This window comes from Myotis myotis, unplaced genomic scaffold (assembly GCF_014108235.1).
Source record: "Myotis myotis isolate mMyoMyo1 unplaced genomic scaffold, mMyoMyo1.p scaffold_m19_p_2, whole genome shotgun sequence".
NCBI classification, from domain to species: domain Eukaryota; kingdom Metazoa; phylum Chordata; class Mammalia; order Chiroptera; family Vespertilionidae; genus Myotis; species Myotis myotis.
In genome coordinates, this window is record NW_023416324.1 from 55,950,964 (window position 1) to 55,973,847 (window position 22,884).

General features: G+C 38.3%; 1 protein-coding gene across 4 annotated transcripts in view; it reads right to left on the minus strand.

Moving 5' to 3' along the window:
* Window positions 1-1,191: 1,191 nt before the first annotated feature.
* USP33 (ubiquitin specific peptidase 33) overlaps window positions 1,192-22,884 on the minus strand; it is a 75,448-nt gene continuing 53,755 nt past the window's right edge. For 3 of the 4 annotated variants that reach the window (XM_036349304.1, XM_036349303.1, XM_036349305.1), the window contains 9 exons: window positions 19,989-20,034; window positions 19,371-19,551; window positions 18,615-18,741; window positions 17,217-17,386; window positions 15,562-15,643; window positions 14,712-14,820; window positions 10,314-10,416; window positions 2,749-2,817; window positions 1,192-2,361 (listed from right to left, as the gene is read on the minus strand). In XM_036349304.1, coding sequence (XP_036205197.1) covers window positions 2,204-2,361; window positions 2,749-2,817; window positions 10,314-10,416; window positions 14,712-14,820; window positions 15,562-15,643; window positions 17,217-17,386; window positions 18,615-18,741; window positions 19,371-19,551; window positions 19,989-20,034 — 1,045 coding nt within the window. In that variant the 3' untranslated portion in view covers window positions 1,192-2,203. The remainder of the gene's footprint in view (window positions 2,362-2,748; window positions 2,818-10,313; window positions 10,417-14,711; window positions 14,821-15,561; window positions 15,644-17,216; window positions 17,387-18,614; window positions 18,742-19,370; window positions 19,552-19,988; window positions 20,035-22,884) is intronic. The other variant, XR_004974022.1, reaches the window with a different exon arrangement.

Consider the following 22,884-nt stretch of genomic DNA (forward strand, 5'->3'; position numbering starts at 1 on the left):
GACCACCAGGGGGGCGGCGTAGAACATGGCGGGCATTGGCAACATGATGCTGGCAGCAGGCAGCAGTGGAGATGCTGCAGGCCCTGGTGAGAGCAGGACCAGGGTGAGATGGCGGAGCAAGTGAGTGGGCGGCACCAGGCCAAGGCAGATGCAACCCACTGGTCACCGGGAGGGGCTGATCGCTCCACCGATTTGATTGCCCCGCTGCCGCCAGGCTCCCAGGTGCTGAGGGAGCCAGGTGGGGGCCCAATGCCCTGCCGATCTGATCACAGGGCGACCAGCAGCAGCAGTGTGGGTAGGGCCACTGCCCTGCTGGGAGCTGGGCGGTGGTGATGGGGGGTGGCAACGTGATCAGTGGGGCGAATGGGTCCCCCGAGGCAGTGACCAGTGGCAGCAGTGGGGGTGTGGGGCTGCCGCCAGGCTCTCTCAGCACCTAGGAGCTGGGTGGCGGTGGGGTGATTAGCCCCTGCAGGTGGCAACCAGCGGCAGCAGTGTGGAGCAGGCGGCCAGGGGAAGGGAAGGAGTACCCAGCCGGCAGCCGCCAGGGACCCTACCAGTGCCTGAATTTCATGCACTGGGCCTCTAGTAAAATTATATAAGCTCTTAGAGACCAGTATTCTTAATCATATTATATATCCCAATGACAAATTCTATTAATGAATATGACTAATACTATAACCTGTTTTCAAAAGAATTCATTGGAAAGATAATATATCATGGTACATAAGAGCGCTGATGAACTTACACTGACTTGAGCTGGAGTCTCACATCTGCCTTTCTTTGCTGTATGACTTAGGGTAAGCCACTTTACCTAAATCATAGGGTGTAATGGCTGAAACGTCATAAATATTCAGTGAAGGGCAAGCACTATTAAAAATACTTTTTTGATTATCTCTTAAGTGACAGGAGTTTCACTAAACTGGTGATTCAGAGACAGATCAATAACATCATGCAGTCCTTGAAGAGGATCATAGTATAATTATAAAGAAGAAAACTAAAGACAATATACATTTTAAAAAATTCAAATAGACGTAATGGCTAATAAGTTCATCATTTCATTAAACATCAGAACTTTACAATAAATGACTTATTTTGCATACTTCTGATTAAGAAATAATATAAAGACATTAATATTAACACTTCAGAGCCTTCGCTATTAATGCCTATCAAATAATCTCAATATGCAAGTTATCCATTTTAAAATCATTTTTATTGAACTAATTTAAACAGCACAGTTTTAGTTTGTGGCAGATGCCCCCAACCAAAACAAAGCCATCATGAATGCTATTCACCATATTAAAGTAATCCAGTTTGTTTCTGCAGTTGGAATATAGTTAAACCTTTGACATCACATAATCAAGCAAATAGCAGTGCATACTGTATTAATCAATGACTTTATGCATTTCATTTAAAAAATCATTTTGCAAGTGGCTTCAGCTTTATAAACTGACACATTCCATACTCATGCTCTCAAAATAAAGTGCCCTAAAAACTAAGCTTTTTACTGATAATAATGAATTCTATCGAGGGTTATAGAAAGGAATTGAACTTTAATATTTTACAGTATAAGAGGCAATAAGTTACTGATATCTCCTGACAAATTCCACTCAAACTAAATAAATCCTTGATACATTCAAAAAGACATTTTTAATATTAATATGCTAGTTTATGTGCTGCAGTGCAAAAGAAGTGACACCCTAACGTTTCCTGAGCTTTAGGAAATTAACTTTTTTCTGACTACAACTCTCAATTTAAAATAGGCTCTATATTATACGAAGCCATGTCAAAATTACACAATTAAATTAAGATTTTTGGAAAACTGAAAAGATTGGTCAGAGTTATAATGGTTTAGGGTAATGAAAAAGTTTTCAAAGCAAAATTATTTACAAAACTATAAAGGATACTGTGGATCTGCATGTAGTATAAAGATCAAAGATAATCTACTGATTACCAAATGATCATAATTATTCCTCTCTTTTCAAAAATATTACACTGAAAGACTATGGTAAGTTAAAGCATTTAACATACCAACCTGTAGTATATTAAACATTTTAACAACTTTTTCCATAATGCCCAGTAAAAATGACTAAGAGATAATATATTAAAAATCAAGAAAATAAACATGCTTTTAGGAATGTTTCTGCATGTATATGACAGGGGAAGTGAAAATGATTTCTCATTAGAACACTCTATATCCTCAAAATTACAAAGACCGAGTTTCTACTTCAATTTTTTCTTCTGCTTGTATTATATCCGGATCAACATGAACAACTGGAGGTCGTAGGATAACTTCAGGACCTCCACCATATATAGACTGTAGAAAATTCCATGTTTCTTCAGAAATTTGACCAGAATCTGCTCCTAAAATTAATTGTACAGTGAAAGAATAATATTTACAAATTCATATTGCAAAAGCTTTCAAAATGTTAACACACACACACACCTGCCCCAAAAGCATGAATATCAATAACTTTTGGAACAGACTCTTCAAACTACCAGCTCATATTGTTATAAGCTGCAACTTTATGGTCTGTCTTAAAAAGTCGGAGATCCTTTTTTTCTAGCTCCTATCAACAGCTGTAAAACCTTTCCTCAGAAAAATTAAAGACTGGGAGTTTTTCCACTATTTGTCCTACTTCATGAATGAATTATATCATTAAGCTGGGTTAAAAAGTGGCATAGAAGGCTAGTGACTCTATGTTCTTAACAGTAACAAATTACCAACAAGTAAATGGTAGTCGAACTTACCTTGCCTGAGCATCACACTGCCACATTTAGTGACTGCAATTTTAGTGTTATCAATAGGACCTGGAGGATCTAAGTTAAAACGAAAAACAAATGATCAAGATGCATACTTTTCACATAAATGCATCAAAGAATGACATATTTCTGTGTCTGAAATAACTGAAGGGCATAACTGTATAATCAGATTGATTTTTCTTTAGTCAAATTATTATAGACAATTCTTAACTGTCTTCTGAACTTCTTTTTGTGTGTGTCTTATCTCCCCCAAAACAGATTCAAGAAGAGAGAGAGGCTCTCTCACTACCATCCAAAATCTAATAGAAATGATTTCTTAGCTATCAATTGCACTTTTGTTGTTGTTGTTTTTAAAATATAACATTTATTGCTTATATCAGCGGTTCTCAACCTGTGAGTCGTGACCCCTTTGGGGGTCGAATGACCCTTTCACAGGGGTGGCCTAAGACCAAGGGTGGGCAAACTTTTTGACTCGAGGGCCACAATGGGTTCTTAAACTGGACAGGAGGGCCGGAACAAAAGCATGGATGGAGTGTTTGTGTGAACTAATATAAATTCAAAGTAAACATCATTACATAAAAGGGTACGGTTTTTTTTTTCAATAGTTTTATTCATTTCAAGCGGGCCGGATCCGGCCCGCGGGCCGTAGTTTGCCCACAGTTGCCTAAGACCATCAGAAAACACATGTATAATTACATATTGTTTTTGTGATTAATCACTATGCTTTAATTATGTTCAATTTGTAACAATGAAATTGGGGTCACCACAACATGAGGAACTGTATTAAAGGGTCGCGGTATTAGGAAGGTTGAGATCCACTGGCTTAGATGGATCCATTGCACTTTAAATGCTATAAAAGAACAATTCCTTTGTAATTAAAAAAGAAATGATAGGTCCCTGTCCCCATCTCTGTCCCAGTCAGAGGACAGTGGTCCCACCCAGCCCCAGCTTTTTTCTTCCATCTCTGTGTCTGTTTCTTTCTTTCATTTTCTCAATCCCAGCTGCCCCTACTCAAGAACCAGACCGCTCTCCAGCCACGCTGGACATGGAGAAGAGACATATTTACATCTGGCGACCCAGATCCAGGGACTTGAGTACAGGGGAATGCTCGCAAGTCAGGTGAGGGGGTCTCTCCGAGAAGTGCCCTGTGCAACAGATTAAAGTAGTAAGGGCATCCACGGCATCCAGAGATCGGCTACTAACCCGGAAACACCGGATCTCAAGCAGCGCGACTACGTGGACTCAGAGGAGCCCTGCTTCTCCTCACGGAAAGAGAGAGAACTACATGACCAAACACCTGGAGAAGAGAGATCACAGGGAGACAAAGAACCAGCCCGCATATGAAAGAAAAACAGGCATCACCAGAAAAGGAAGTAAACGAAATGGAGGCAAGCAACCCGTCAGAGAAAGAATTCAGAGAAATGGTCATAAGGTGGATGAAAAGAATGGAAGACAAATTCAACAATATGTGTAAGAACCAAGAGGAAATGAAGAAAAACCAAGAAGAAATGAAAAATGACATCACTGCTATAAAGAACTCAATAGAAAGCATCAACAGTAGACTAGAAGAAGCAGAGGACCGCATCAGTGAGCTAGAAGACAAGGTAGGAAAAAATACCCAAGCAGAGCAGCTTCTAGAAAAAAAAATTAAAAAGCAGGAGGAGAAAAAAAAAAAAAAAAAAAAAAAAAGCAGGAGGAGAGCCTAAGAGAACTCTGGGACACCATGAAACAAAACAACATCCGCATAATAGGGGTGCCAGAAGGAGAGGAAACTGAGCAAGGAATAGAAAACCTGTTTGAAAAAATAATGACAGAAAACTTCCCTGATATAGGGAAGAAAAAACTCACACAAATCCAAGAAGCTCACAGAGTCCCAAACAAAATGAACCCCAAAAGACCAACGCCACGGCACATTATAATTAAACTGGCAAACACCAATGACAAAGTAAGAATCTTAAAAGCAGCCAAAGAGAGACAGAAAGTTACCTACAAAGGATCCCCCATCAGACTAGCAACTATTTCTCAACAGAAACACATCAGGCAAGAAGGGAATGGAATGAAATATACAAAGTCATGCAAAGGAAGGGTCTGAATCCAAGTATACTGTACCCAGCAAGGCTATGAATCAAAATTGAGGGTGAAATCAGGAGCTTCACAGACAAAAAAGGACTACGGGAGTTTATTACCACCAAACCAGCAATGCAAGAAATGCTAAAGGGTCTGCTGTAAAAAGAAAAAATAGGAAACAAAAAAGGAACACAGGGATAAAGAATAAAAATGGCAACAAACAACTATCTATCAATAATAACTTTAAATGTAAATGGATTAAATGCCCCAATCAAAAGACATACGGTAACTGAGTGGATAAGAAAACATGACCCATATATCTGCTGTCTACAGGAAACCCACCTCAGAAAAAAAGACGCACACAGACTGATGGTGAAGGGATGGAAAAAGGTTTTCCAGGTGATAGGAAACGGAAAAAAAGCCGGGGTAGCAATACTTATATCTGACAAATTAGATCTCAAAGTGAAGGACATAAAAAGAGATAAGGAAGGCCACTTCATAATACTAAAGGGAGCAATCCAACAAGAAGAAATAACTCTGGTAAACATATACACACCCAATATAGGAGCACCCAAATACATAAGAAATCTTCTGGAGGAAATCAAGAGAGAGATTGACAGCAATACAATCATAATAGGGGACTTTAACACCCCACTATCACCATTGGACAAATCCTCTAAACAAAAAATCAGCAAAGAAACATCAATCCTAAATGACTCACTAGATCAGGTGGAATTAATTGACCTCTTCAGAACATTTCACCCCAAATATACATTCTTCTCAAGTGCACATGGGTCATTTTCAAAGATAGACCATATATTGGGTCACAGGCAAAGTCTCTTCAAATTCAAGAAGACTGAAATCATATTAAGCATCTTCTCAGATCACAATGGCATAAAACTGGAAATCAACTACAATAAAAACAATCCAAAAAAATCAAACACATGGAGACTAAATAGCATGCTATTAAACAATGACTGGGTTACCAGAGAGATCAAAGAAGAAATAAAAAACATCATGGCAACAAACGACAATGAAAACACAACAATCCAAAACCTATGGGACACAGCAAAAGCAGTCTTGAAAGGGAAGTTCATAGCTCTACAAGCCTACTGCAAGAAACAAGAAACAATGAGAATAAATGACCTAACCCTACAACTCAAAGAGTTAGAAAGAGAGCAACAAGAAAATCCCAGTGTAAACAGAAGGAAGGAAATAATAAAGATCAGAGTGGACATAAATGACATAGAGACCAAAAAAAAAACAACACAAAAAAATCAACAAAACCAAGAGCTGGTTCTTTGAAAGGATAAACAAGATTGATGAACCTATAGCCAGGCTCACCAAGAAACAAAGGAAGAGGACCCAAATAAACAAAATCAGAAATGATAGAGGCAAAATAACTACAGACCCCACAGAAATACAAAGGATTGTTAGAAAATATTATGAACAACGCTACTCCAACAAACTAGACAACCTGGAGGAAATGGACATATTCCTAGAAAAATACAACATTCCAAAACTCAATCAGAAAGAATCTAAAAATCTCAATAGGCCAATAACTATGGAAGAAACTGAAGCAGTAATCAAAAAGCTTCCAGCAAACAAAAGCCCGGGGCCAGACGGCGTCACAGGGAAGTTTTACCAAACATTCAAGGAAGAACTAAAAACCTATCCTCCTCAGACTACTACAAAAAATTCAAGAGGAAGGAACACTTCCAAGCTCATTCTATGAAGCCAGCATCACCCTAATACCAAAACCAGGTAAAGACAACACAATGAAAGAGAATTACAGGCCAATATCCCTCATGAACATAGATGCCAAAATCCTCAACAAAACCCTAGCAAATTGGATCCAGCAGTACATCAGAAAGATCATACACCATGACCAAGTAGGATTTATCCCAGGGATGCAAGGATGGTACAATAGCCACAAATCAATAAACATAATACATCACATAAACAAATTGAGAGATAAAAACCACATAGTCATATCAATTGATGCAGAAAAAGCATTTGACAAAATTCAACACCCTTTCTTGATAAAAACTCTCAGCAAGGTAGGAATAGAAGGATCATACCTCAACATAATAAAAGCCATATATGGCAAATCCACAGCCAACATCATACTCAATGGGCAAAAACTAACACCATTCCCCCTAAGAACAGGAACAAGACAGGGATGCCTCCTCTCACCACTCCTGTTCAACATAGTACTGGAAGTACTAGCCGTTGCTATCAGACAAGAAGAAGAAATAAAAGGCATCCAAATTGGAAAAGAAGTAAAACTGTCCTTATTTGCAGATGACATATTATACATAAAAAACCCTAAAGAATCCATCAAAAAACTATTAGACTTAATAAATGAATTCGGCAATGTAGCAGGATACAAAATTAACACCAAGAAATCTAAGGCATTTCTATACACCAATAGTGAACTTACAGAAAGAGAGACTAAAAAAACAATCCCATTTACCATCGCACCAAAAAAATTAAGATACCTAGGAATAAACTTAACTAAGGAGGTAAAAGACTTATATGCAAAAAACTACAGGACACTGAAAAAAGAGACAGAGGAAGACATAAGCAGATGGAAGAACATACCGTGTTCATGGACTGGTAGAATCAACATCATCAAAATGTCCATGCTACCCAAAGCAATCTATAGATTCCATGCAATCCCCATTAAATTACCAATGACATATTTCACAGATCTAGAACAAACGTTCCAAAAATTCATCAGGAATAAAAAAAGACCCCGAATAGCTGCAGCAATCCTCAGAAAGAAGAACAAAGTAGGTGGGATCTCAATACCAGATATCAAACTGTATTACAAAGCCACTGTTCTTAAAACGGCTTGGTACTGACACAAGAACAGACATATAGATCAATGGAATAGAATAGAGACCCCAGAAATCAACCCAAACCACTATGCCCAATTAATACTCGACAAAGGAGGCAAGAGCTTACAATGGAGTCAAGACAGTCTCTTCAATAAATGGTGTTGGGAAAATTGGACAGATACATGCAAAAAGATGAAACTAGATCACCAACTCACACCATACACAAAAATAAACTCAAAATGGATTAAAGACTTAAACGTAAGACGGGAAACCATAAAAATACTAGAGGAATCCACAGGCAGCAAAACCGCAAACATATGTCGAAGGAATTTCTTCTCTGATAATGCTCCTAGGGCAATGGAAACTAAAGAGAAAATAAACAAATGCAACTACATCAAAATAAAAAGCTTTTGCACAGCAAAGGAAACCATCAACAAAACAACAAGAAGACCCACTGCATGGGAGAACATATTTGCCAATGTTATCACCGATAAGGGTTTAATCTCCAACATTTACAGGGAACTCATGAAATTTAAGAATAGGAAGATAAACAATCCAATCAAAAAATGGGCAACGGACCTAGATAGACACTTTTCGAAAGAAGACATACAGAAGGCCAAAAGACATGAAAACATGCTCAAAGTCACTAATTATACAAGAGATGCAAATCAAAACAACAATGCGGTATCATCTCACACCTGTCAGAATGGCGATCATCAACAAATCAACAAACAAGTGTTGGAGAGGATGTGGAGAAAAAGGAACCCTTCTGCACTGCTGGGGGGAATGCAGACTAGTGCAGCAATTGTGGAGAACAGTATGGAGCTTCCTCAAAAAACTAAAAATGGAACTCCCATTTGACCCAGTTATCCCACTTCTAGGAATATATCCCAAGAAGCCAGAAACACCAATCAGAAAGGATATATGCACCCCTATGTATATAGCAGCACAATTTACCATAGCTAATCTTTGGAAACAGCCTAAGTGCCCATCAGCAGATGAGTGGATTAAAAAACTGTGGTACATCTACACAATGCAATACTACGCTGCAGTAAAAAAGAAGGAACTCTTGCCATTTGCAAGAGCATGGATGGAACTGGAGAGCATTATGCTAAGTGAAATAAGCCAGTCTGAGAAAGATAAATACCACGTGATCTCACTCATTTGAGGAATATAAAGAACAACATAGACTGATGAGCAGGGACAGATCCAAAGACAGAGAAACAGCAATCAGACTATTAATCCCCAGCGGGAAAGTAGGGGAGGGTGGGAGTAAGGGGAAGAGATCAACCAAAGGACTTGTACGCATGCATATAAGCCAAACCAATGGACATGGACAACAGGGGGATGGAGCATGAGTGGGGGGGCGGAGGAAGAATGGGGGAGGATGAGGACACATTTGTAATACCTTAAAAAAAAAAAGAAATGATACATTCTTAATTTGTTTCAGATTACCATTACTTAAACTATAACCATTAAGAGCTTTATAAAATAAAATGTTGGAATGCATCTTTTTTAATTGAATTGAATTTATTGGGTTGACATTGGTTAAAAAACCCCTACAGGTTTCAAGTGTACAACTCAATAAATCATCTGCACACTACATTGTATACCCATCACCCAAAGTCTCTTTCTGTTCCCATTTATCCCATTTGCCCTCCCACCTCCTCCAACACCCTTCCCTCAGGCTACCACTATATTGTTGTCTGTGTGTTATGTGAATATATATATTTTTTTCCTTAATCTCTTTACCTTTTGTTTCACCCCGCCAAAAGGTACCCTTTTTTAATTTAAGAAAACACCTTATTTGTTTTCCACTTGAATACAAAAGTACAGTGCATGGTCATTATCAAAAGCTAGAAAAAAAGGTACAAGGAAGACAATAGACTGTAATCCTGCTATAAGAAGATAGGCAAACTGTTTTAGTATCTGTGTGGTCTTTTGCCTTTGCATATGTTTGCCTATTTTTTAATACAAAAGGTTCAAACTATGCATACTGTATTGCAATTTTTTTATGTATCAGTAACACCTTTATTTTTAAATTACTAAATACTGTCACAAAAATTATTTGTAAAGTCCATATAGTATCCCATTATAATGCACAAACCATAATTTAACCAATCTTATTTATTGTTGGTGGATTTTTTTTAACTTCAATATTAAGATCACAGACTAATTTTCTTTACTTCCTTTATTCTTGCTATGAGTATAATTGATGAAACAGATTTAAAAATTCCCAAAACCAGAATATAAACTAGAATATAAGATTCCCTGAGGGCTAGAATCTTTGTCCATCTTGTTTACTGATGTAATCCCAAGTGTATATAGATATCCAAAAAATATTTGTTAAATAAAAAATCGGCTCAGCCCCGTGGCTCAGTGGTTGAGTGTCGACCTATGAGCCAGGAGGTCATGGTTCGATTCCTGGTGGAGGCATATGCCTGGGTTGCGGGCTCCATCCCCAGTGTGGGTTATGCAGGAGGCAGTCAATCAATGATTGTATCTCATTATTGTTGTTTCTATCTTTCTCTCCCTCTTCCTTCCTCTCTCTCTAAAAATAAAATAAAAAAAATAACATATTAAAAAAAATAAAAAATAAATAAAAAATCTGCAAAGAATTTCATTTTTTAGTTAACCACTTACCTCCATCTTTACCCTTCACAAAACTTTCCCATTCTCTAAACCACTGCATACTGATGCAATAAAAAGTAGCTGGAGAGTCCTCCTCTTGGAATGCTCTGTTGAGCTATATGTAGGGAGGAAAAAATCAGTCACCTAATATTTAGAACTTGCTTTATAGCAGAACAATACAATCATCCTACTTCAGTCTCTGATAAAGCCAGTTTCTCATACACGAAGAATGTGTACACTGACACTAAGTTATTTTAGTACTAGCATACATGACAACATCTATTAAAAAACAATTCTAGCCCAGCAGGTATAGCTTAGAGGTTGAGTGTCAACCTATGAACCAGGAGGTCCCTGGTTTGATTCCTAGTGAGGGCACATGCCCAGGTTGCGGGCTGGGACATGCAGGAGGCAGCCATCATTGATGTCTGTCTCTCTCTCTCTCTCTCTCTCTCTCTCTCTCTCTCTCTCTCTTCCTGAAATTAATTTAAAATATATATATATATATTTTTTTAAAAACACAATTATAGGTTATGTCTTAAATTTTAGCAAGTACAAACTGAAGGGACATAAAATATTGGATAGGTGAAGACATTCAAGGCAAAGTCTTCAAAACAATAACTACTCTACATATATATTAAAAATATGATGGCCCTAGCTGGTTTGGCTCAGTGGATTGAGCATCAGCCCATGGACTACAGAGTCTCGAGTTCAATTTCTGTCAAGGGCATGAGCCTCAGATGGTCCCGGTAGGGGTGCAATGTGGGAGGCAACCTATCGATGTCTCTCTCATATCGATGTTTCTCTCTCTGTCCTCCCCCTCTTCCATTTTCAAAAAATAAATGGAAAAATATCCTCGGGTGAGGATTAACAAAAAAGAAAAAAAAATCTGATAATAAATTTTATTTAAACATACAACAGCCACTGTCTATGTATTACTTGTGCTAACTTAAGATACTGGTGGACATGTTGCAATTACAAACACCATGCGGCAATGAATGATCTTATCTATGTCATTTCACAGGCAATCCTATCTAATAAAAGAGAAACATGGTAATTAGCGTACAACCGCTACCCTTCCCATTGGCTAATCAGGGCGATATGCAAATTAACTGCCAGCCAAGATGGCAGCCGGCAGCCAGGCAGCTTGAAACTAACATGAGGCTTGCTTGCTTCAGTGACGGAGGAAACCAACGTTCCCCGCCTGCCTTGCCGGCCTCTGAGCCTGCAGTTTGAAACATTGTAACAAATATAGAAGCTAAACAAAACCCCAGAAACCTGCTTTCAGCGAGCCGGGATCTCAGAGCTGGAGTTATACATTGTTTCGATATAGAACCCAAACAAACCAGATACCTGCTTTCAGCAGCAGAGGCCTCAGAGCTGGAGCCAGAGCTAAAGCTGGCCCAGAATAAAAAAAAAAGAAAAAAAGGAGCAGTTGGGAGCTTCAGCCCTCAGCCCCTCACCCAGACTGGCCAGGCACCCCAGTGGGGACCCCCACCCTGAAGGGTGTGTGACCAACTGCAAACAGCCATCATCCCCTCACCCAGGCTGGCCAGGCACCCCAGTGGGGACCCACACCCTGATCCAGGACACCCTTTAGAGCAAACCAGCCAGCCCCACCCATGCACCAGGCCTCTATCCTATATAGTAAAAGGGTAATATGCCTCCCAGCACCGGGATCAGCGGAGCCGCGAGGCCTCCTGGCACCAGGATCAGTGTGACAGGGGGCAGTGCCCAAACCCCCGATCGCCCTGCGGCTCTGTGTGTGACAGGGGGCGGGGCCACAACCTCCCTATCTGCCCTGCTCTGTTCGTGACAGGGGAAGGCGCCCCAACCTCCTGATCAGCCCTGCTCTGTGCCTGATACAGGGGAGCTCCCCAACCCCCTGATCACCCTGCAATTCTGTGTGTGACAGTGGCGCCGCCCCAACTCCCTGATCCGCCCTGCTCTGTGTGTGACAGGGGGCGGTGCCCCAACTCCCCTATCGGCCCTACTCTGTGTGTGACAGGGGGGAGCTCCCCAACCCCCTGATCGACCCTGCTCTGTGCATGACAGGGTAAGGAGCCCCAACACCCCTGATGGGCCCTGCTCTGTGGGGGTGGCGCCGCAACCTCCCCATGGACCCTGCCTTGAGTGTGACAGGGGGCGGTGCCCCAACCCCCCAATCGGCCCTACCCTGTGCGTGACTGAGGGTGGCATCACAACCTCCCAATCCGCCCTGCTCTGTGCATGACAGGGGGCGGCGTCCCAACTCCCCAATCGGCCCTGCTCTGAGCCCGACCAGGGGCTGCACCTAGGGATTGGGCCTGCCCTCTGCCACCTGGGAACAGGCCTAAGCCAGCAGGGCGTTATCTCCCGAGGGGTCCCAGACTGCGAGAGGGCACAGGCCAGGCTGAGGGACTCCCCCTTCCCCCCGAGTGCACAAATTTTTGTGCACCGGGCCTCTAGTATACATATATGTATAGGATAAATTCTCAAAAGTGGTGGTACAGACCCCAAAGATGTTCCACTCCTTCCTCTAGTCCTAAGACCTAAGGAATGGGTATGTGACTCAACCAAGGCAAAACTCTATTAGAAATGGAAATCTTCAGAGAAGTGACCTAATGGTTAGAAGGGGGTCTTTCCAATGCCAATTTTGTTAGCTGTATACTAGGAATACCTTGGTTCCTGAATTTCTGGAAGTGTGGCTATTCAATTTTTCTTTTCAATAATTTTTTTTTTTTTTTTTTTTGCTTAAATTAGCCATTTCTGCTTTCAACTAAAGAAACCAGTTGACAGAAAAACTGGTATAGTAAGAGAGGTAGAGGCAACAGTGCCTGAGGAAAATGAAGGATATTTGGAATTTATCTAATTGTAATAGGGTGAAAAGATAGTGAGATGCCTAAAAATATTTCATGATGTGTAACTAAATGCCCACAGTACATACTATTGGTGGATGAAGACATCAAGTTCAGATCATGTCTCTCCTATAATCAAATCTAGTCAAAACCCTACACTGCCCCTAAAGATCCTTATAATCAATCGTCCAGAAGTACCTCCATGATCTGGCCCCATAATTTGACTTCAGCTTCTAATACTCTCTTCCTCATTTATTCACTGTGGTCACATGGACCATTGTTATTCCCAGAACCAAGCAGACAACATTCCTAACACTCAAAGCTTTTACATGACTATCCCTTCCTTTTGCAAATATCTAAATATCTCCCTCACCTCCTTCAAGTCTTTGCTTTAATGTCACCTTTTCAATGAGGCCTATCTTTATCATCCTATTTATAATTGAACCTCACTCTACCCCTCATCACTGTACTCCTGATCTCTCTGATCCTTTTAGGTATTTTCTATTTCCATAGAACTCATCACCTTTTAATATATAATGTACTACTTATTTATTAAATGTTAAGTTCTTTGCGGTCAAGGATCTTTGTGGAACATGAAGTGGCTGCTTCCATAGAACAACGAAAGGCAATGAAAAACATGGATGTCCCTGATGGTTAACAAAGAAATCAAAGCATGTTTGTCTTAAGGTATAGCATTAAAGTTAGGATTTTCTGTGATATACAACTTATCCCTACAGAACTGAGATTTCTGAAATGTAATGTCAGACTAATTCTGCCAGACGAATCTATTTAATTCATAGCATTACCAGGTTTGGACACTTTCACGACTTTGTCTCTGGCATTAGGATGTTTCTTCCTTAGGTGTCCAGGTGGGGACTTTTTGAATTTTAGTTAAGTACAATCAAAGGCACTTATTTTTGTATTCCAGTGTTATTTTTTATGCCAATACATTGTTTAAAAAAGGTGGGAGGGATGGAATAAGATGAATCTGGACCATACATGAAAAGCTAGAGCTGTGTTACTGACAGCAGCATTTTGAGGAGACTTACTTCTTACAACCTAGATAAATGGAACTGTACTAGTCCTTGTCCATAAAACCTGGTTGTTCAGCTCTCCCTGATGATGCTGTGACAGACTTTCTGTTGCTTGCAATTAGGGAACACATCATACTAAACTCACTTTGTGGAAACTAGGTATATTTTATAAGTAGAGAGTCCCACAAAATAATATTATATTTCACAAAGGGATGGAAGTAGAGAATGCGGTCTGGGAAAATAGTTACAGAAAAACACTAACTTAAGGAAATCTATAATTTACGACTTCAACAAGGAGATTTCTTACCAGTGCCAATCCATAAAACAAAATTCATTACCAATCCATGAAAACAAAAACCCACAAAAAGAGAACTTAACTCACTACATTGTTGTGACTTGCACTGTTAAATAATCAGAGCACTTAAAATCTATTGCAACTTTAATCCAATCATTTCATTAACATAATACAGTTCTGTTAATTGTCAGTTCTTTATCTTTACCCTAAAGCATATTTTTAATTTGAAAAGTACCACTTTATTTACCCGAATAAAAATTTCCAATTCAGTTTTTCTTCTTTTTTCAATTTTCTCTGCCTCAATTTGGCAAGTGTGACAAATGTACAGATGGTTGACAGCTGGTCCTCCTCCATACCTAAAGCATAAAAATTTTGTAATTATGACAATCTTGAAAAAAGCTGATGCTCTAGCAAATTTGTCTCCAACTTTTAGTCAATGGTTAAGTACCTAGTAAATAAATCCTTACAGAAAAATTCTCAGTCATATTTAAACTAATGTAAAAATCAAATAATCCTAATGGTTTGACGTTATGTTTATCAGGGTCAATGACTTTATCAGTTTATTAACTAATAACCTGCTTTACCTGTATTTTAACTTTCCCTTATAATTACTTCTGCTACAAAAATATGTTTGAAGCCACAACAAAACCAAGTAAAAGAGGTAGTTTTCAAAATTAGCATACAACATATAAATCTTACTTATATAGCCATAGTCTTCATCAACTTTTAATCAGAAAGAAGCTTCCCCTGACCTCTCAACTAAGAATTTATGGAATAAATTATTTTCAATATTTCACTAAGGAAAACACAACAAGGAAATTACATGTGAATGCAAAAATTTAAAACTTTAAAATTTAGGAGTTATATATCACAGAATACTTTTATAGATTCAGATAACCAGCACGTAAGAATTAGAATTAATTATCTAGGCTATAAAATCTAGTGACTCACACTCTGAATAAATGAAGGAAAAAGGGAATATTCTACCTAAGCAACATAAAACACAAAAAAGCATATATAAAATAATCCAATTTTAACGAGTTCCACAACAAACTGATTTTTGCGATACCATATTGTTTGATTTAAAAAAAACAAACCTGCTATATAGGTTATCCCAAATGTTCTGAGGCAGCATCAAAACCAGGTCTTCAATATAACTAGCTTTTCGTGGAGGAATACCTAAAAAAATGTTTACATGGGTCTATTTCATTTTTAATTGCTTTATATTACTCTCAAAGGTTAAACTCATTTTTTAACTGATTAATCATTGGCATTTTTCAATCATTATTCTTGAAACCTCTCCAAAAAAGTTAAAAATTAATAAGTATAAGCATTTTTGGTGATTATGCTCCTAAAGTTAAGTGTATTTCTTGAAATAGAGAAATATCAGTCAACCAAGATCTTCAAGTATTTAAGTTATGTATACTTTATTAAGCCTTGATTATGTTTTGGGGGGAGATCAAAGATAAATAAGAAACAATGTTTCCTTCATGGAGCTTACAAGGTAGCAGAAAAAATGAGGCACTTACAGAAATCAATGTAATAAAAGCCAGGCACAGACAAATGGCATAAAAGATTCACAGGGAGATTTAGAACAGAAGGAGCCTTATGTTAGTAGTTCAAGTTTGAAAATGAGACAAAAATTCACATAATGATATATTTTCAAGGTTTAGAAATCCAATACAAGATATCCCTACTATCTCTTCATTTCACTGAAAAAACAATTAATGAGAATATCAATTCTTCAATCATGAAATATAATTAAGGTGCCACACTAAAGTGTCATTTTTCATGGGAACAAACATTAACATAGCCAATCACAAAGGCATAAATTATATTTAGCAAATAACTATATGAGGTTTTTTGTTAAATTCTAAGTACATTTTTATACTCATGAGAAGAGAGAGCCTTTCATTTAGACAAAAGGGATAGGAGCCACAGATACAGTTGGTAGCTGGGTGCCTCCTGGGTGAGAAAAATTATCTATATATATAAAAGCTTAAGCAACCATTACGAACAAATTACCAGAACGACCAGTCGCTATGATGTGCACTGACCACCAGGGGGCAGACGCTCAATGCAGGATCTGCTCCCTGGTGGTCAGTGCACTCCCACAGCCAACCTCCAGCAGTTGGCAGGCCCCGATTGCCTGATCTGGGCCAAGCCCTGGGCTAGAATGGGGAATTGGGGGTGGGTGGCTGGGAGTGGGTGGCGGTGGACATGGCCCCTTTCCCAGGGGGTCCGGGGGTCGGCTCCCTCCTCGGACCGGTGGCCAACCTCCCATGGTCCCTCCCCCCACCTCTATCCCTACTCCCCCGCTGGCAGGCCCCGATCGGCCCTGATCACTGGCCAAGCCTAGGGACCCCACCCGTGCACGAATTTCATGCACTGGGCCTCTAGTGTGTAATATAAGCGATCACTGTATATCTTAACTGGTTGTTGATGTATCTGTCTCTACTATGAAATCAAGAGCTTTGAGAACAGAAGTAGTGTCTTTGCTATTCTCAGGTTCTAGCACAGGGTTTGGAACAGGTACTCAATACTTATCTGTTCTATGAAGAAGCTACAGATTGCCTATAATTAGAAGAAAAAGCCCAATTTCTGAAACCATAGTGAATGAAACACATTTAAGTTGGACTGCAGATGGGGAAATCAGAAATAAATGGAAGAAGAAAATTCTTGGGTCTTTCCTAATATGTCAATTATTTAACAGTAAATTCTTACCACTACTTTCCATTACAGAATTTCTTACCTCCATGAATACAGAGAAAATCATTATTTGAAATAGGGCCAGGTTCAGTAAAGGTCTTAAATTTATTTAGCCACTGTCGAGAAATATAAAACTGAAGGAGACTTGGTTCCATTATGTTCAACAAATTTGATATCCTTCGTCTCTCTTTTTGTGCCTCTTCACTGCTCTTCCTATTAAGAACAATGATTCTTTAAATTCAATGTGCATTTTATTCCATTAGACTAGTAAGTGAACCCTCTTCATTACTAAACTTTACACATTAATACTGTGAATCTTATTAGCTCTTGGGAATTATTCAGGAGAAATATACTGTCTATCAACCTTCAACACTACATTATACAACTTAGGGGCAATACTGTATCTTAACTACTGGTAACCACATAAACGTTTAATTAACAAATGTTTGTTAATAAAATCAATCTAAATAGTTATTCTGTTTGCTGTTTCAGTAGCTAGCGTTTACTCTTCTATAAAATTGATGTTTTTTAGTATAAGATTTATTGTTATAGTAATATCTTATTAGCTATTTCAGAAGAAAATTTTGTACTTAATTCCTACCATCAAGTGCCTAATTATTTTTATTAAAACCAATATTCCTAAAAGAAAATACAGGTGACCACTGAACAACACAGGGGATTAAGGCACCCAACACCACCCCCTCCTACTCCTGTGCATTCAGAAATTCATGTATAACTTTGGACTTCACAAAAATTTAGTTGTCCCTTGGTACCCACAAAGTATTGGTTCCAGCCTCCCTCCTTACCCCCCACCCGCAGATAACAAAATCTGTGAATGCTCAAGTTCCCTACATAAAGTAGCATAGCTCGCCCTAACTGGTTTGGCTCAGTGGATAGAGTGTCAGCCTGCAGACTGAAAGGCCTCAGGTTCAATTCCGGTCAAGGGCATGTACCTTGGTTGCAGGCACATTCCCAGTAGGGGATGTGCAGGAGGCAGCTGATCTATGTTTCTAACTATCCCTCTCCCTTCCTCTCTGTAAAACATCAGTAAAATATATTTAAAAAAATAAAAAATAAAAAAATAAAGTAGCATAGCTCAATGCATAGTCAGCCCTCCACATCCATAACTCCCAACCTCAGATTGAAAACAATATAGTATTGAAAACAATCCATGTATAAGGAGACCCACAAAGTTCAAACCCATGTTGTTCAAGGATCAACTGTACCTTTCTTTGCCATTCAAGTAAATGATTTAACAATTTCTTAAAGGATCATTCTGCATGCAACCTTTCACTTTATTTTACTCATACTCAAATGAGAGTAAAACAATTTCTAATTTTTACGCAGCAATCCATTTTGAAAGTCTAAGAAGTCACTGATAACCCCAAAGTGAGATATTTCTTATTTATTAAAGTAGCCTATCTGTGAGTTACTTCCTTACCTATAAAAAAGAACATAAGCTTCTGCATTTTGTACAGTAGATTCTGAAACTTCAGTGACACTCTGATCGTCAAATTCATACCAGAGATTATTTAAATTGTTTCGGCAGTAGGCAATATAGTGTCCACCTGAATTTAAGAGAAAAATTTTTTTAATCATTTCAGTAATACCAATTAATACAAGAATGGAAAACAAACTACTTTTATATTCCAAGTTCTTAGCAGAGACTGAGATACAGCAAGACCTATAATTTTTCCCCAGTATGTATATATCCTCACCACCATCACTTCAGGAAACACAAATAAGGATAGCAAATGTAACCTTAAAAAACCCAGAGTAAAAATGATCATGTTAAAGTACTTATTATTTAATTGTATACAAAATATAGTTTTCCAGTATTTCCAACTTCAGTGTAAAATTATTCAATTTCCTAAATTTTTTGACTTTTTGTTTCATTTTAATCCTCACCCAAGGATATTTTTCCCTTTGATTTCTAGAGAGAGTTAAAGGGAGGAATGGGAGGGAGAGGAGAGAAAGAGAGAGAAACATCACATTGATTGGTTGCCTCCCGCCACTGAGCAACTGACCACAGCTTAACATGTTTTTAATAACCAAAATAAAATAAGAGTAAATTTTAAAAAATCTACTTTTACAATGTTTTCTTTGGTTCAATCAGGTCTTACTTAAAAGATCAACTCAGATGTTTACTATTTTTAATATAATCTAAGAAGAACATATGTCAAACCTGTATACTTACTACTTGCAGTTCCATGATGACAAATGACTGACAGAAGATCATAGGTAACAATTTGAGCTGGACTATCTTTAGCAAGAAATGGCTGAAGATCCAGGCCTTCCAGTGGAAATGAAACATGGGTACTGATTTTGGTGGAAAACATCAGTTCATGCCTGAATCTTTTGAGATGGATGCATAAAATCTAAAAGAAAAAGGCAACATTAAGATTCTATTGCTTTATATGCTAGATAAAGGAGTCTATTAAATATACGTACTGAATTAAGTGTCAAGGTTAAACATTGTTCTGCAATTATGATAACCTCATTCCAGAGGTGTTAAAATGTGGAAATAGTGAAACATGGTACTTACTAAATTTACAGCTACTGGGTTTTCTAATTTTACTCTTTATACCTGTAAGAGCCTACAATGTCTGATTAAGCTGTGCTCAACATCGTTTCACTGGTAAGGGTACTTACTTGCTATGTAACTCAATGTTTTAAAAATGGATACCCCTAATAGGACATAAATAGCAACTGGTCAATAGAAACAGTCCATTATTTACCCATGCTAAAAAAATTTACTACTAATTCATTGTGTTTCTACCAGAAAAAATAAATTGGATTATAATAAAGCCCATACCTCAGGAAACTTTTGTACTTTACAAAACTTTACTCCATTCCTCAACCTAAGGTGAGAAAAGAGAAAAACAATTAAAATAAACCCATTTCCCATAGGAGTGGAAAAAAGCTTTAGTATTTTCAAATATTCAATGAAGTCTTTTAGAAAATGCAGAGACAAAAGACCTCAGACTAAAAATGCTCACTGATGCATTATAGGCTATACATGAAAAAATATACACTAATAAAACACTGGAATCCCTTATTGTAAAAATTATTTAAACTAAGCTATCTAATAAAAATGTAGGGAGTTGTGTGATTCTTTGATAAAATTTAATTTTTTGTAAACAAGCAATCAAAACATAAACAAACTCATAGATACAGGGAACAAAATGATGCCTGCCAGATGGGAGGGGAGTTAAGGGGTTGGGTGAAAAAGGTGAAAGGGCCAATTCTGCTCAATGGTTAGAGTGTCAGCCCTAGGACTGAAGGGTCTTAGGTTTGATTTCAGTCAAGGGCATGTACCTCAGCTGCAGGCTCTATCCCAGTAGGAACACATTCAGGAGGCAACCAATTGATGTATCTCTCTCACATCAATGTTTCTCCCTCTTTCTCATACTCCCTTCCCCTCTCTCTAAAAATCAATGGAAAAATATCCTTGGGTGAGGATTTTAAAAAAAAAGTACAACTAGAAGTTACAAAATAGTCACAGGGATGTAAAGTGTAGCATAGGGAATGTGGTCAATAATATTGTAATAACAATATATGAAATCACACAGATAATGATTTATCAGGGCAATCACTATCTAACCACTAGGTTGTACTCCTGAAACTAATATAATATTGAATGTCAATTATAATTTTTTTAAATTAAATTAATAAATAAAAGTCCTACTATCCATGGCCTGCTTACACTTTTATTATCATCCAGCTTATCGCCCTAGCTGGTTTGACTCAGTGGATACAGCACTGGCCTGTAGGCTGAAGGGTCCTGGGTTCAATTCCAGTCAAGGGCACATGCCCGGGTCAGGGGCTCAGTCCCCATTGGGGGAGCATGCAGGAGGCAGCCGGTCAATGATTCTCTCTCATCACTGATGTTTTTATCTCTCTCCCCCTCTCCCTTCCTCTGAAATCAATAAAAATAAACACACACACACACACACACACACACACACACACACACACACACACAAAATCCAGATTATCAAGTAAAATTGGGTAAAATAAAATCCCAATTTCATGGAATTGGTTGGTCAGGTCAACATATTTATTATACGTTTCTTTTTTAAAAAATTAAATTTATTGGGGGTAGCACTGGATAATAACGACGTAGGTTTCAAGTGTACAGTTCTATAAAACATCATGTGCTCACCACCCAAAGTCTGGTCTCCTTCTATCACCATATATTTGACCCCTTTTACCCTCTTCACCCTCCCCACCCCCTGAAGCCCCTTTCCCCTCTGGTAACCACCATACTGTCTTCTGTGTCTATAAGTTTGTTTGTTGATTTTGTTTGCACATTTTTGCTGTTTTATATACCACATGAGTGAAAAATTATATGGTTCTTGTCCTTTTCCATCTGCTTATTTTGCTTAGCATGATACTCTCAAGACCCATCTATGTGCCAAAATATAACCTTTATTCTTAAAAGTGGAAACAATTTGAGATATATGCTGATTATTAGTAATAATCTATATTAATATACAATTGACAGATTTCTACCTTGGATTTGGGGGCTGATGCAAGGTTCTTTTCTATCTCCACTAGTATTATCTCGTACTAGTTGGTAAGTTTTTCTCAAACCAGGTTCCCCCCTGTAGGCCAACACCCTCTTCAGCAAGATATGGCTTCAAGGACAAACCAACAATACTTTCCAATTTTCTAGAAGTATAATCTTTTCTAGAAAGTACAAGGCAGCCTTTCATCCTTATTAACCAAATATGCCATTCCTTTTTGTCATGAAGAGGACTAATTGCTGCAGATCAACATTTCTCTGTGATTATTGCCAACAGACAGAAGTTTGTATTATAAAGATTCTATATCTTATTAGGAGACCATTATTTTTCTATTACAGAGATTTAAAAAATATTTACCAGTTCACTCTATCTCAAACACATTTGCCTTCAATTCACTAATTACTTTTCTAACTTATCACCAAGAAGCCTTAAAAGCCTGAATTTATTACAACACAGAACAAGGCAACTACTACTAAATATAAAGAAACAAAATCCATCCTGACTGGTATGGCTCCGTGGTTGACCATCAACCTATGAACCAGGAGGTCATGGTTCAATTCCTGATCAGGGCATTTGCCCAGGTTGTGGGCTCAGAGTGCAGGAGGCAGCTGATCAATGATTCTCATCATTAATGTTTCTATCTCTCTCTCCCTCTCCCTTCCCCTCCGAAATCAATAAAAATATATTTTTTAAAAAAGAAAGAAAATCCATACTTTTGCCCTGACCGGTTTGGCTCAGTGGATAGAGCGTCGGCCTGCGGACTGAAGGGTCCCGGGTTCAATTCCGGTCAAGGGCATGTACCTTGGTTGCGGGCACATCCCCGGTGGGGAGTGTACAGGAGGCAGCTGATCAGTGTTTCTCTCTCATTGATGTTTCTAACTCTCTATCCCTCTCCATTCCTCTCTGTAAAAAATCAATAAAACATATTTAAAAAAAAAAAAGAAAGAAAGAAAAGAAAATCCATACTTTGTTTAACTGTATTTCTATTCTGCCAGCATACAGCAGGTAACATCAAGGTTGGTATAACCCTTCTGAATTTTACGTAGATTTGAAACTGCATAATTTACAGCCACTCTCACTTCTTTGAATTCGGTCTGTTAACATGGTAATCCAGAAGAGAATATTCCTTATTTATGATGACAAAACTTAATATAATGAAAATGTATGTTATATATCTCAATA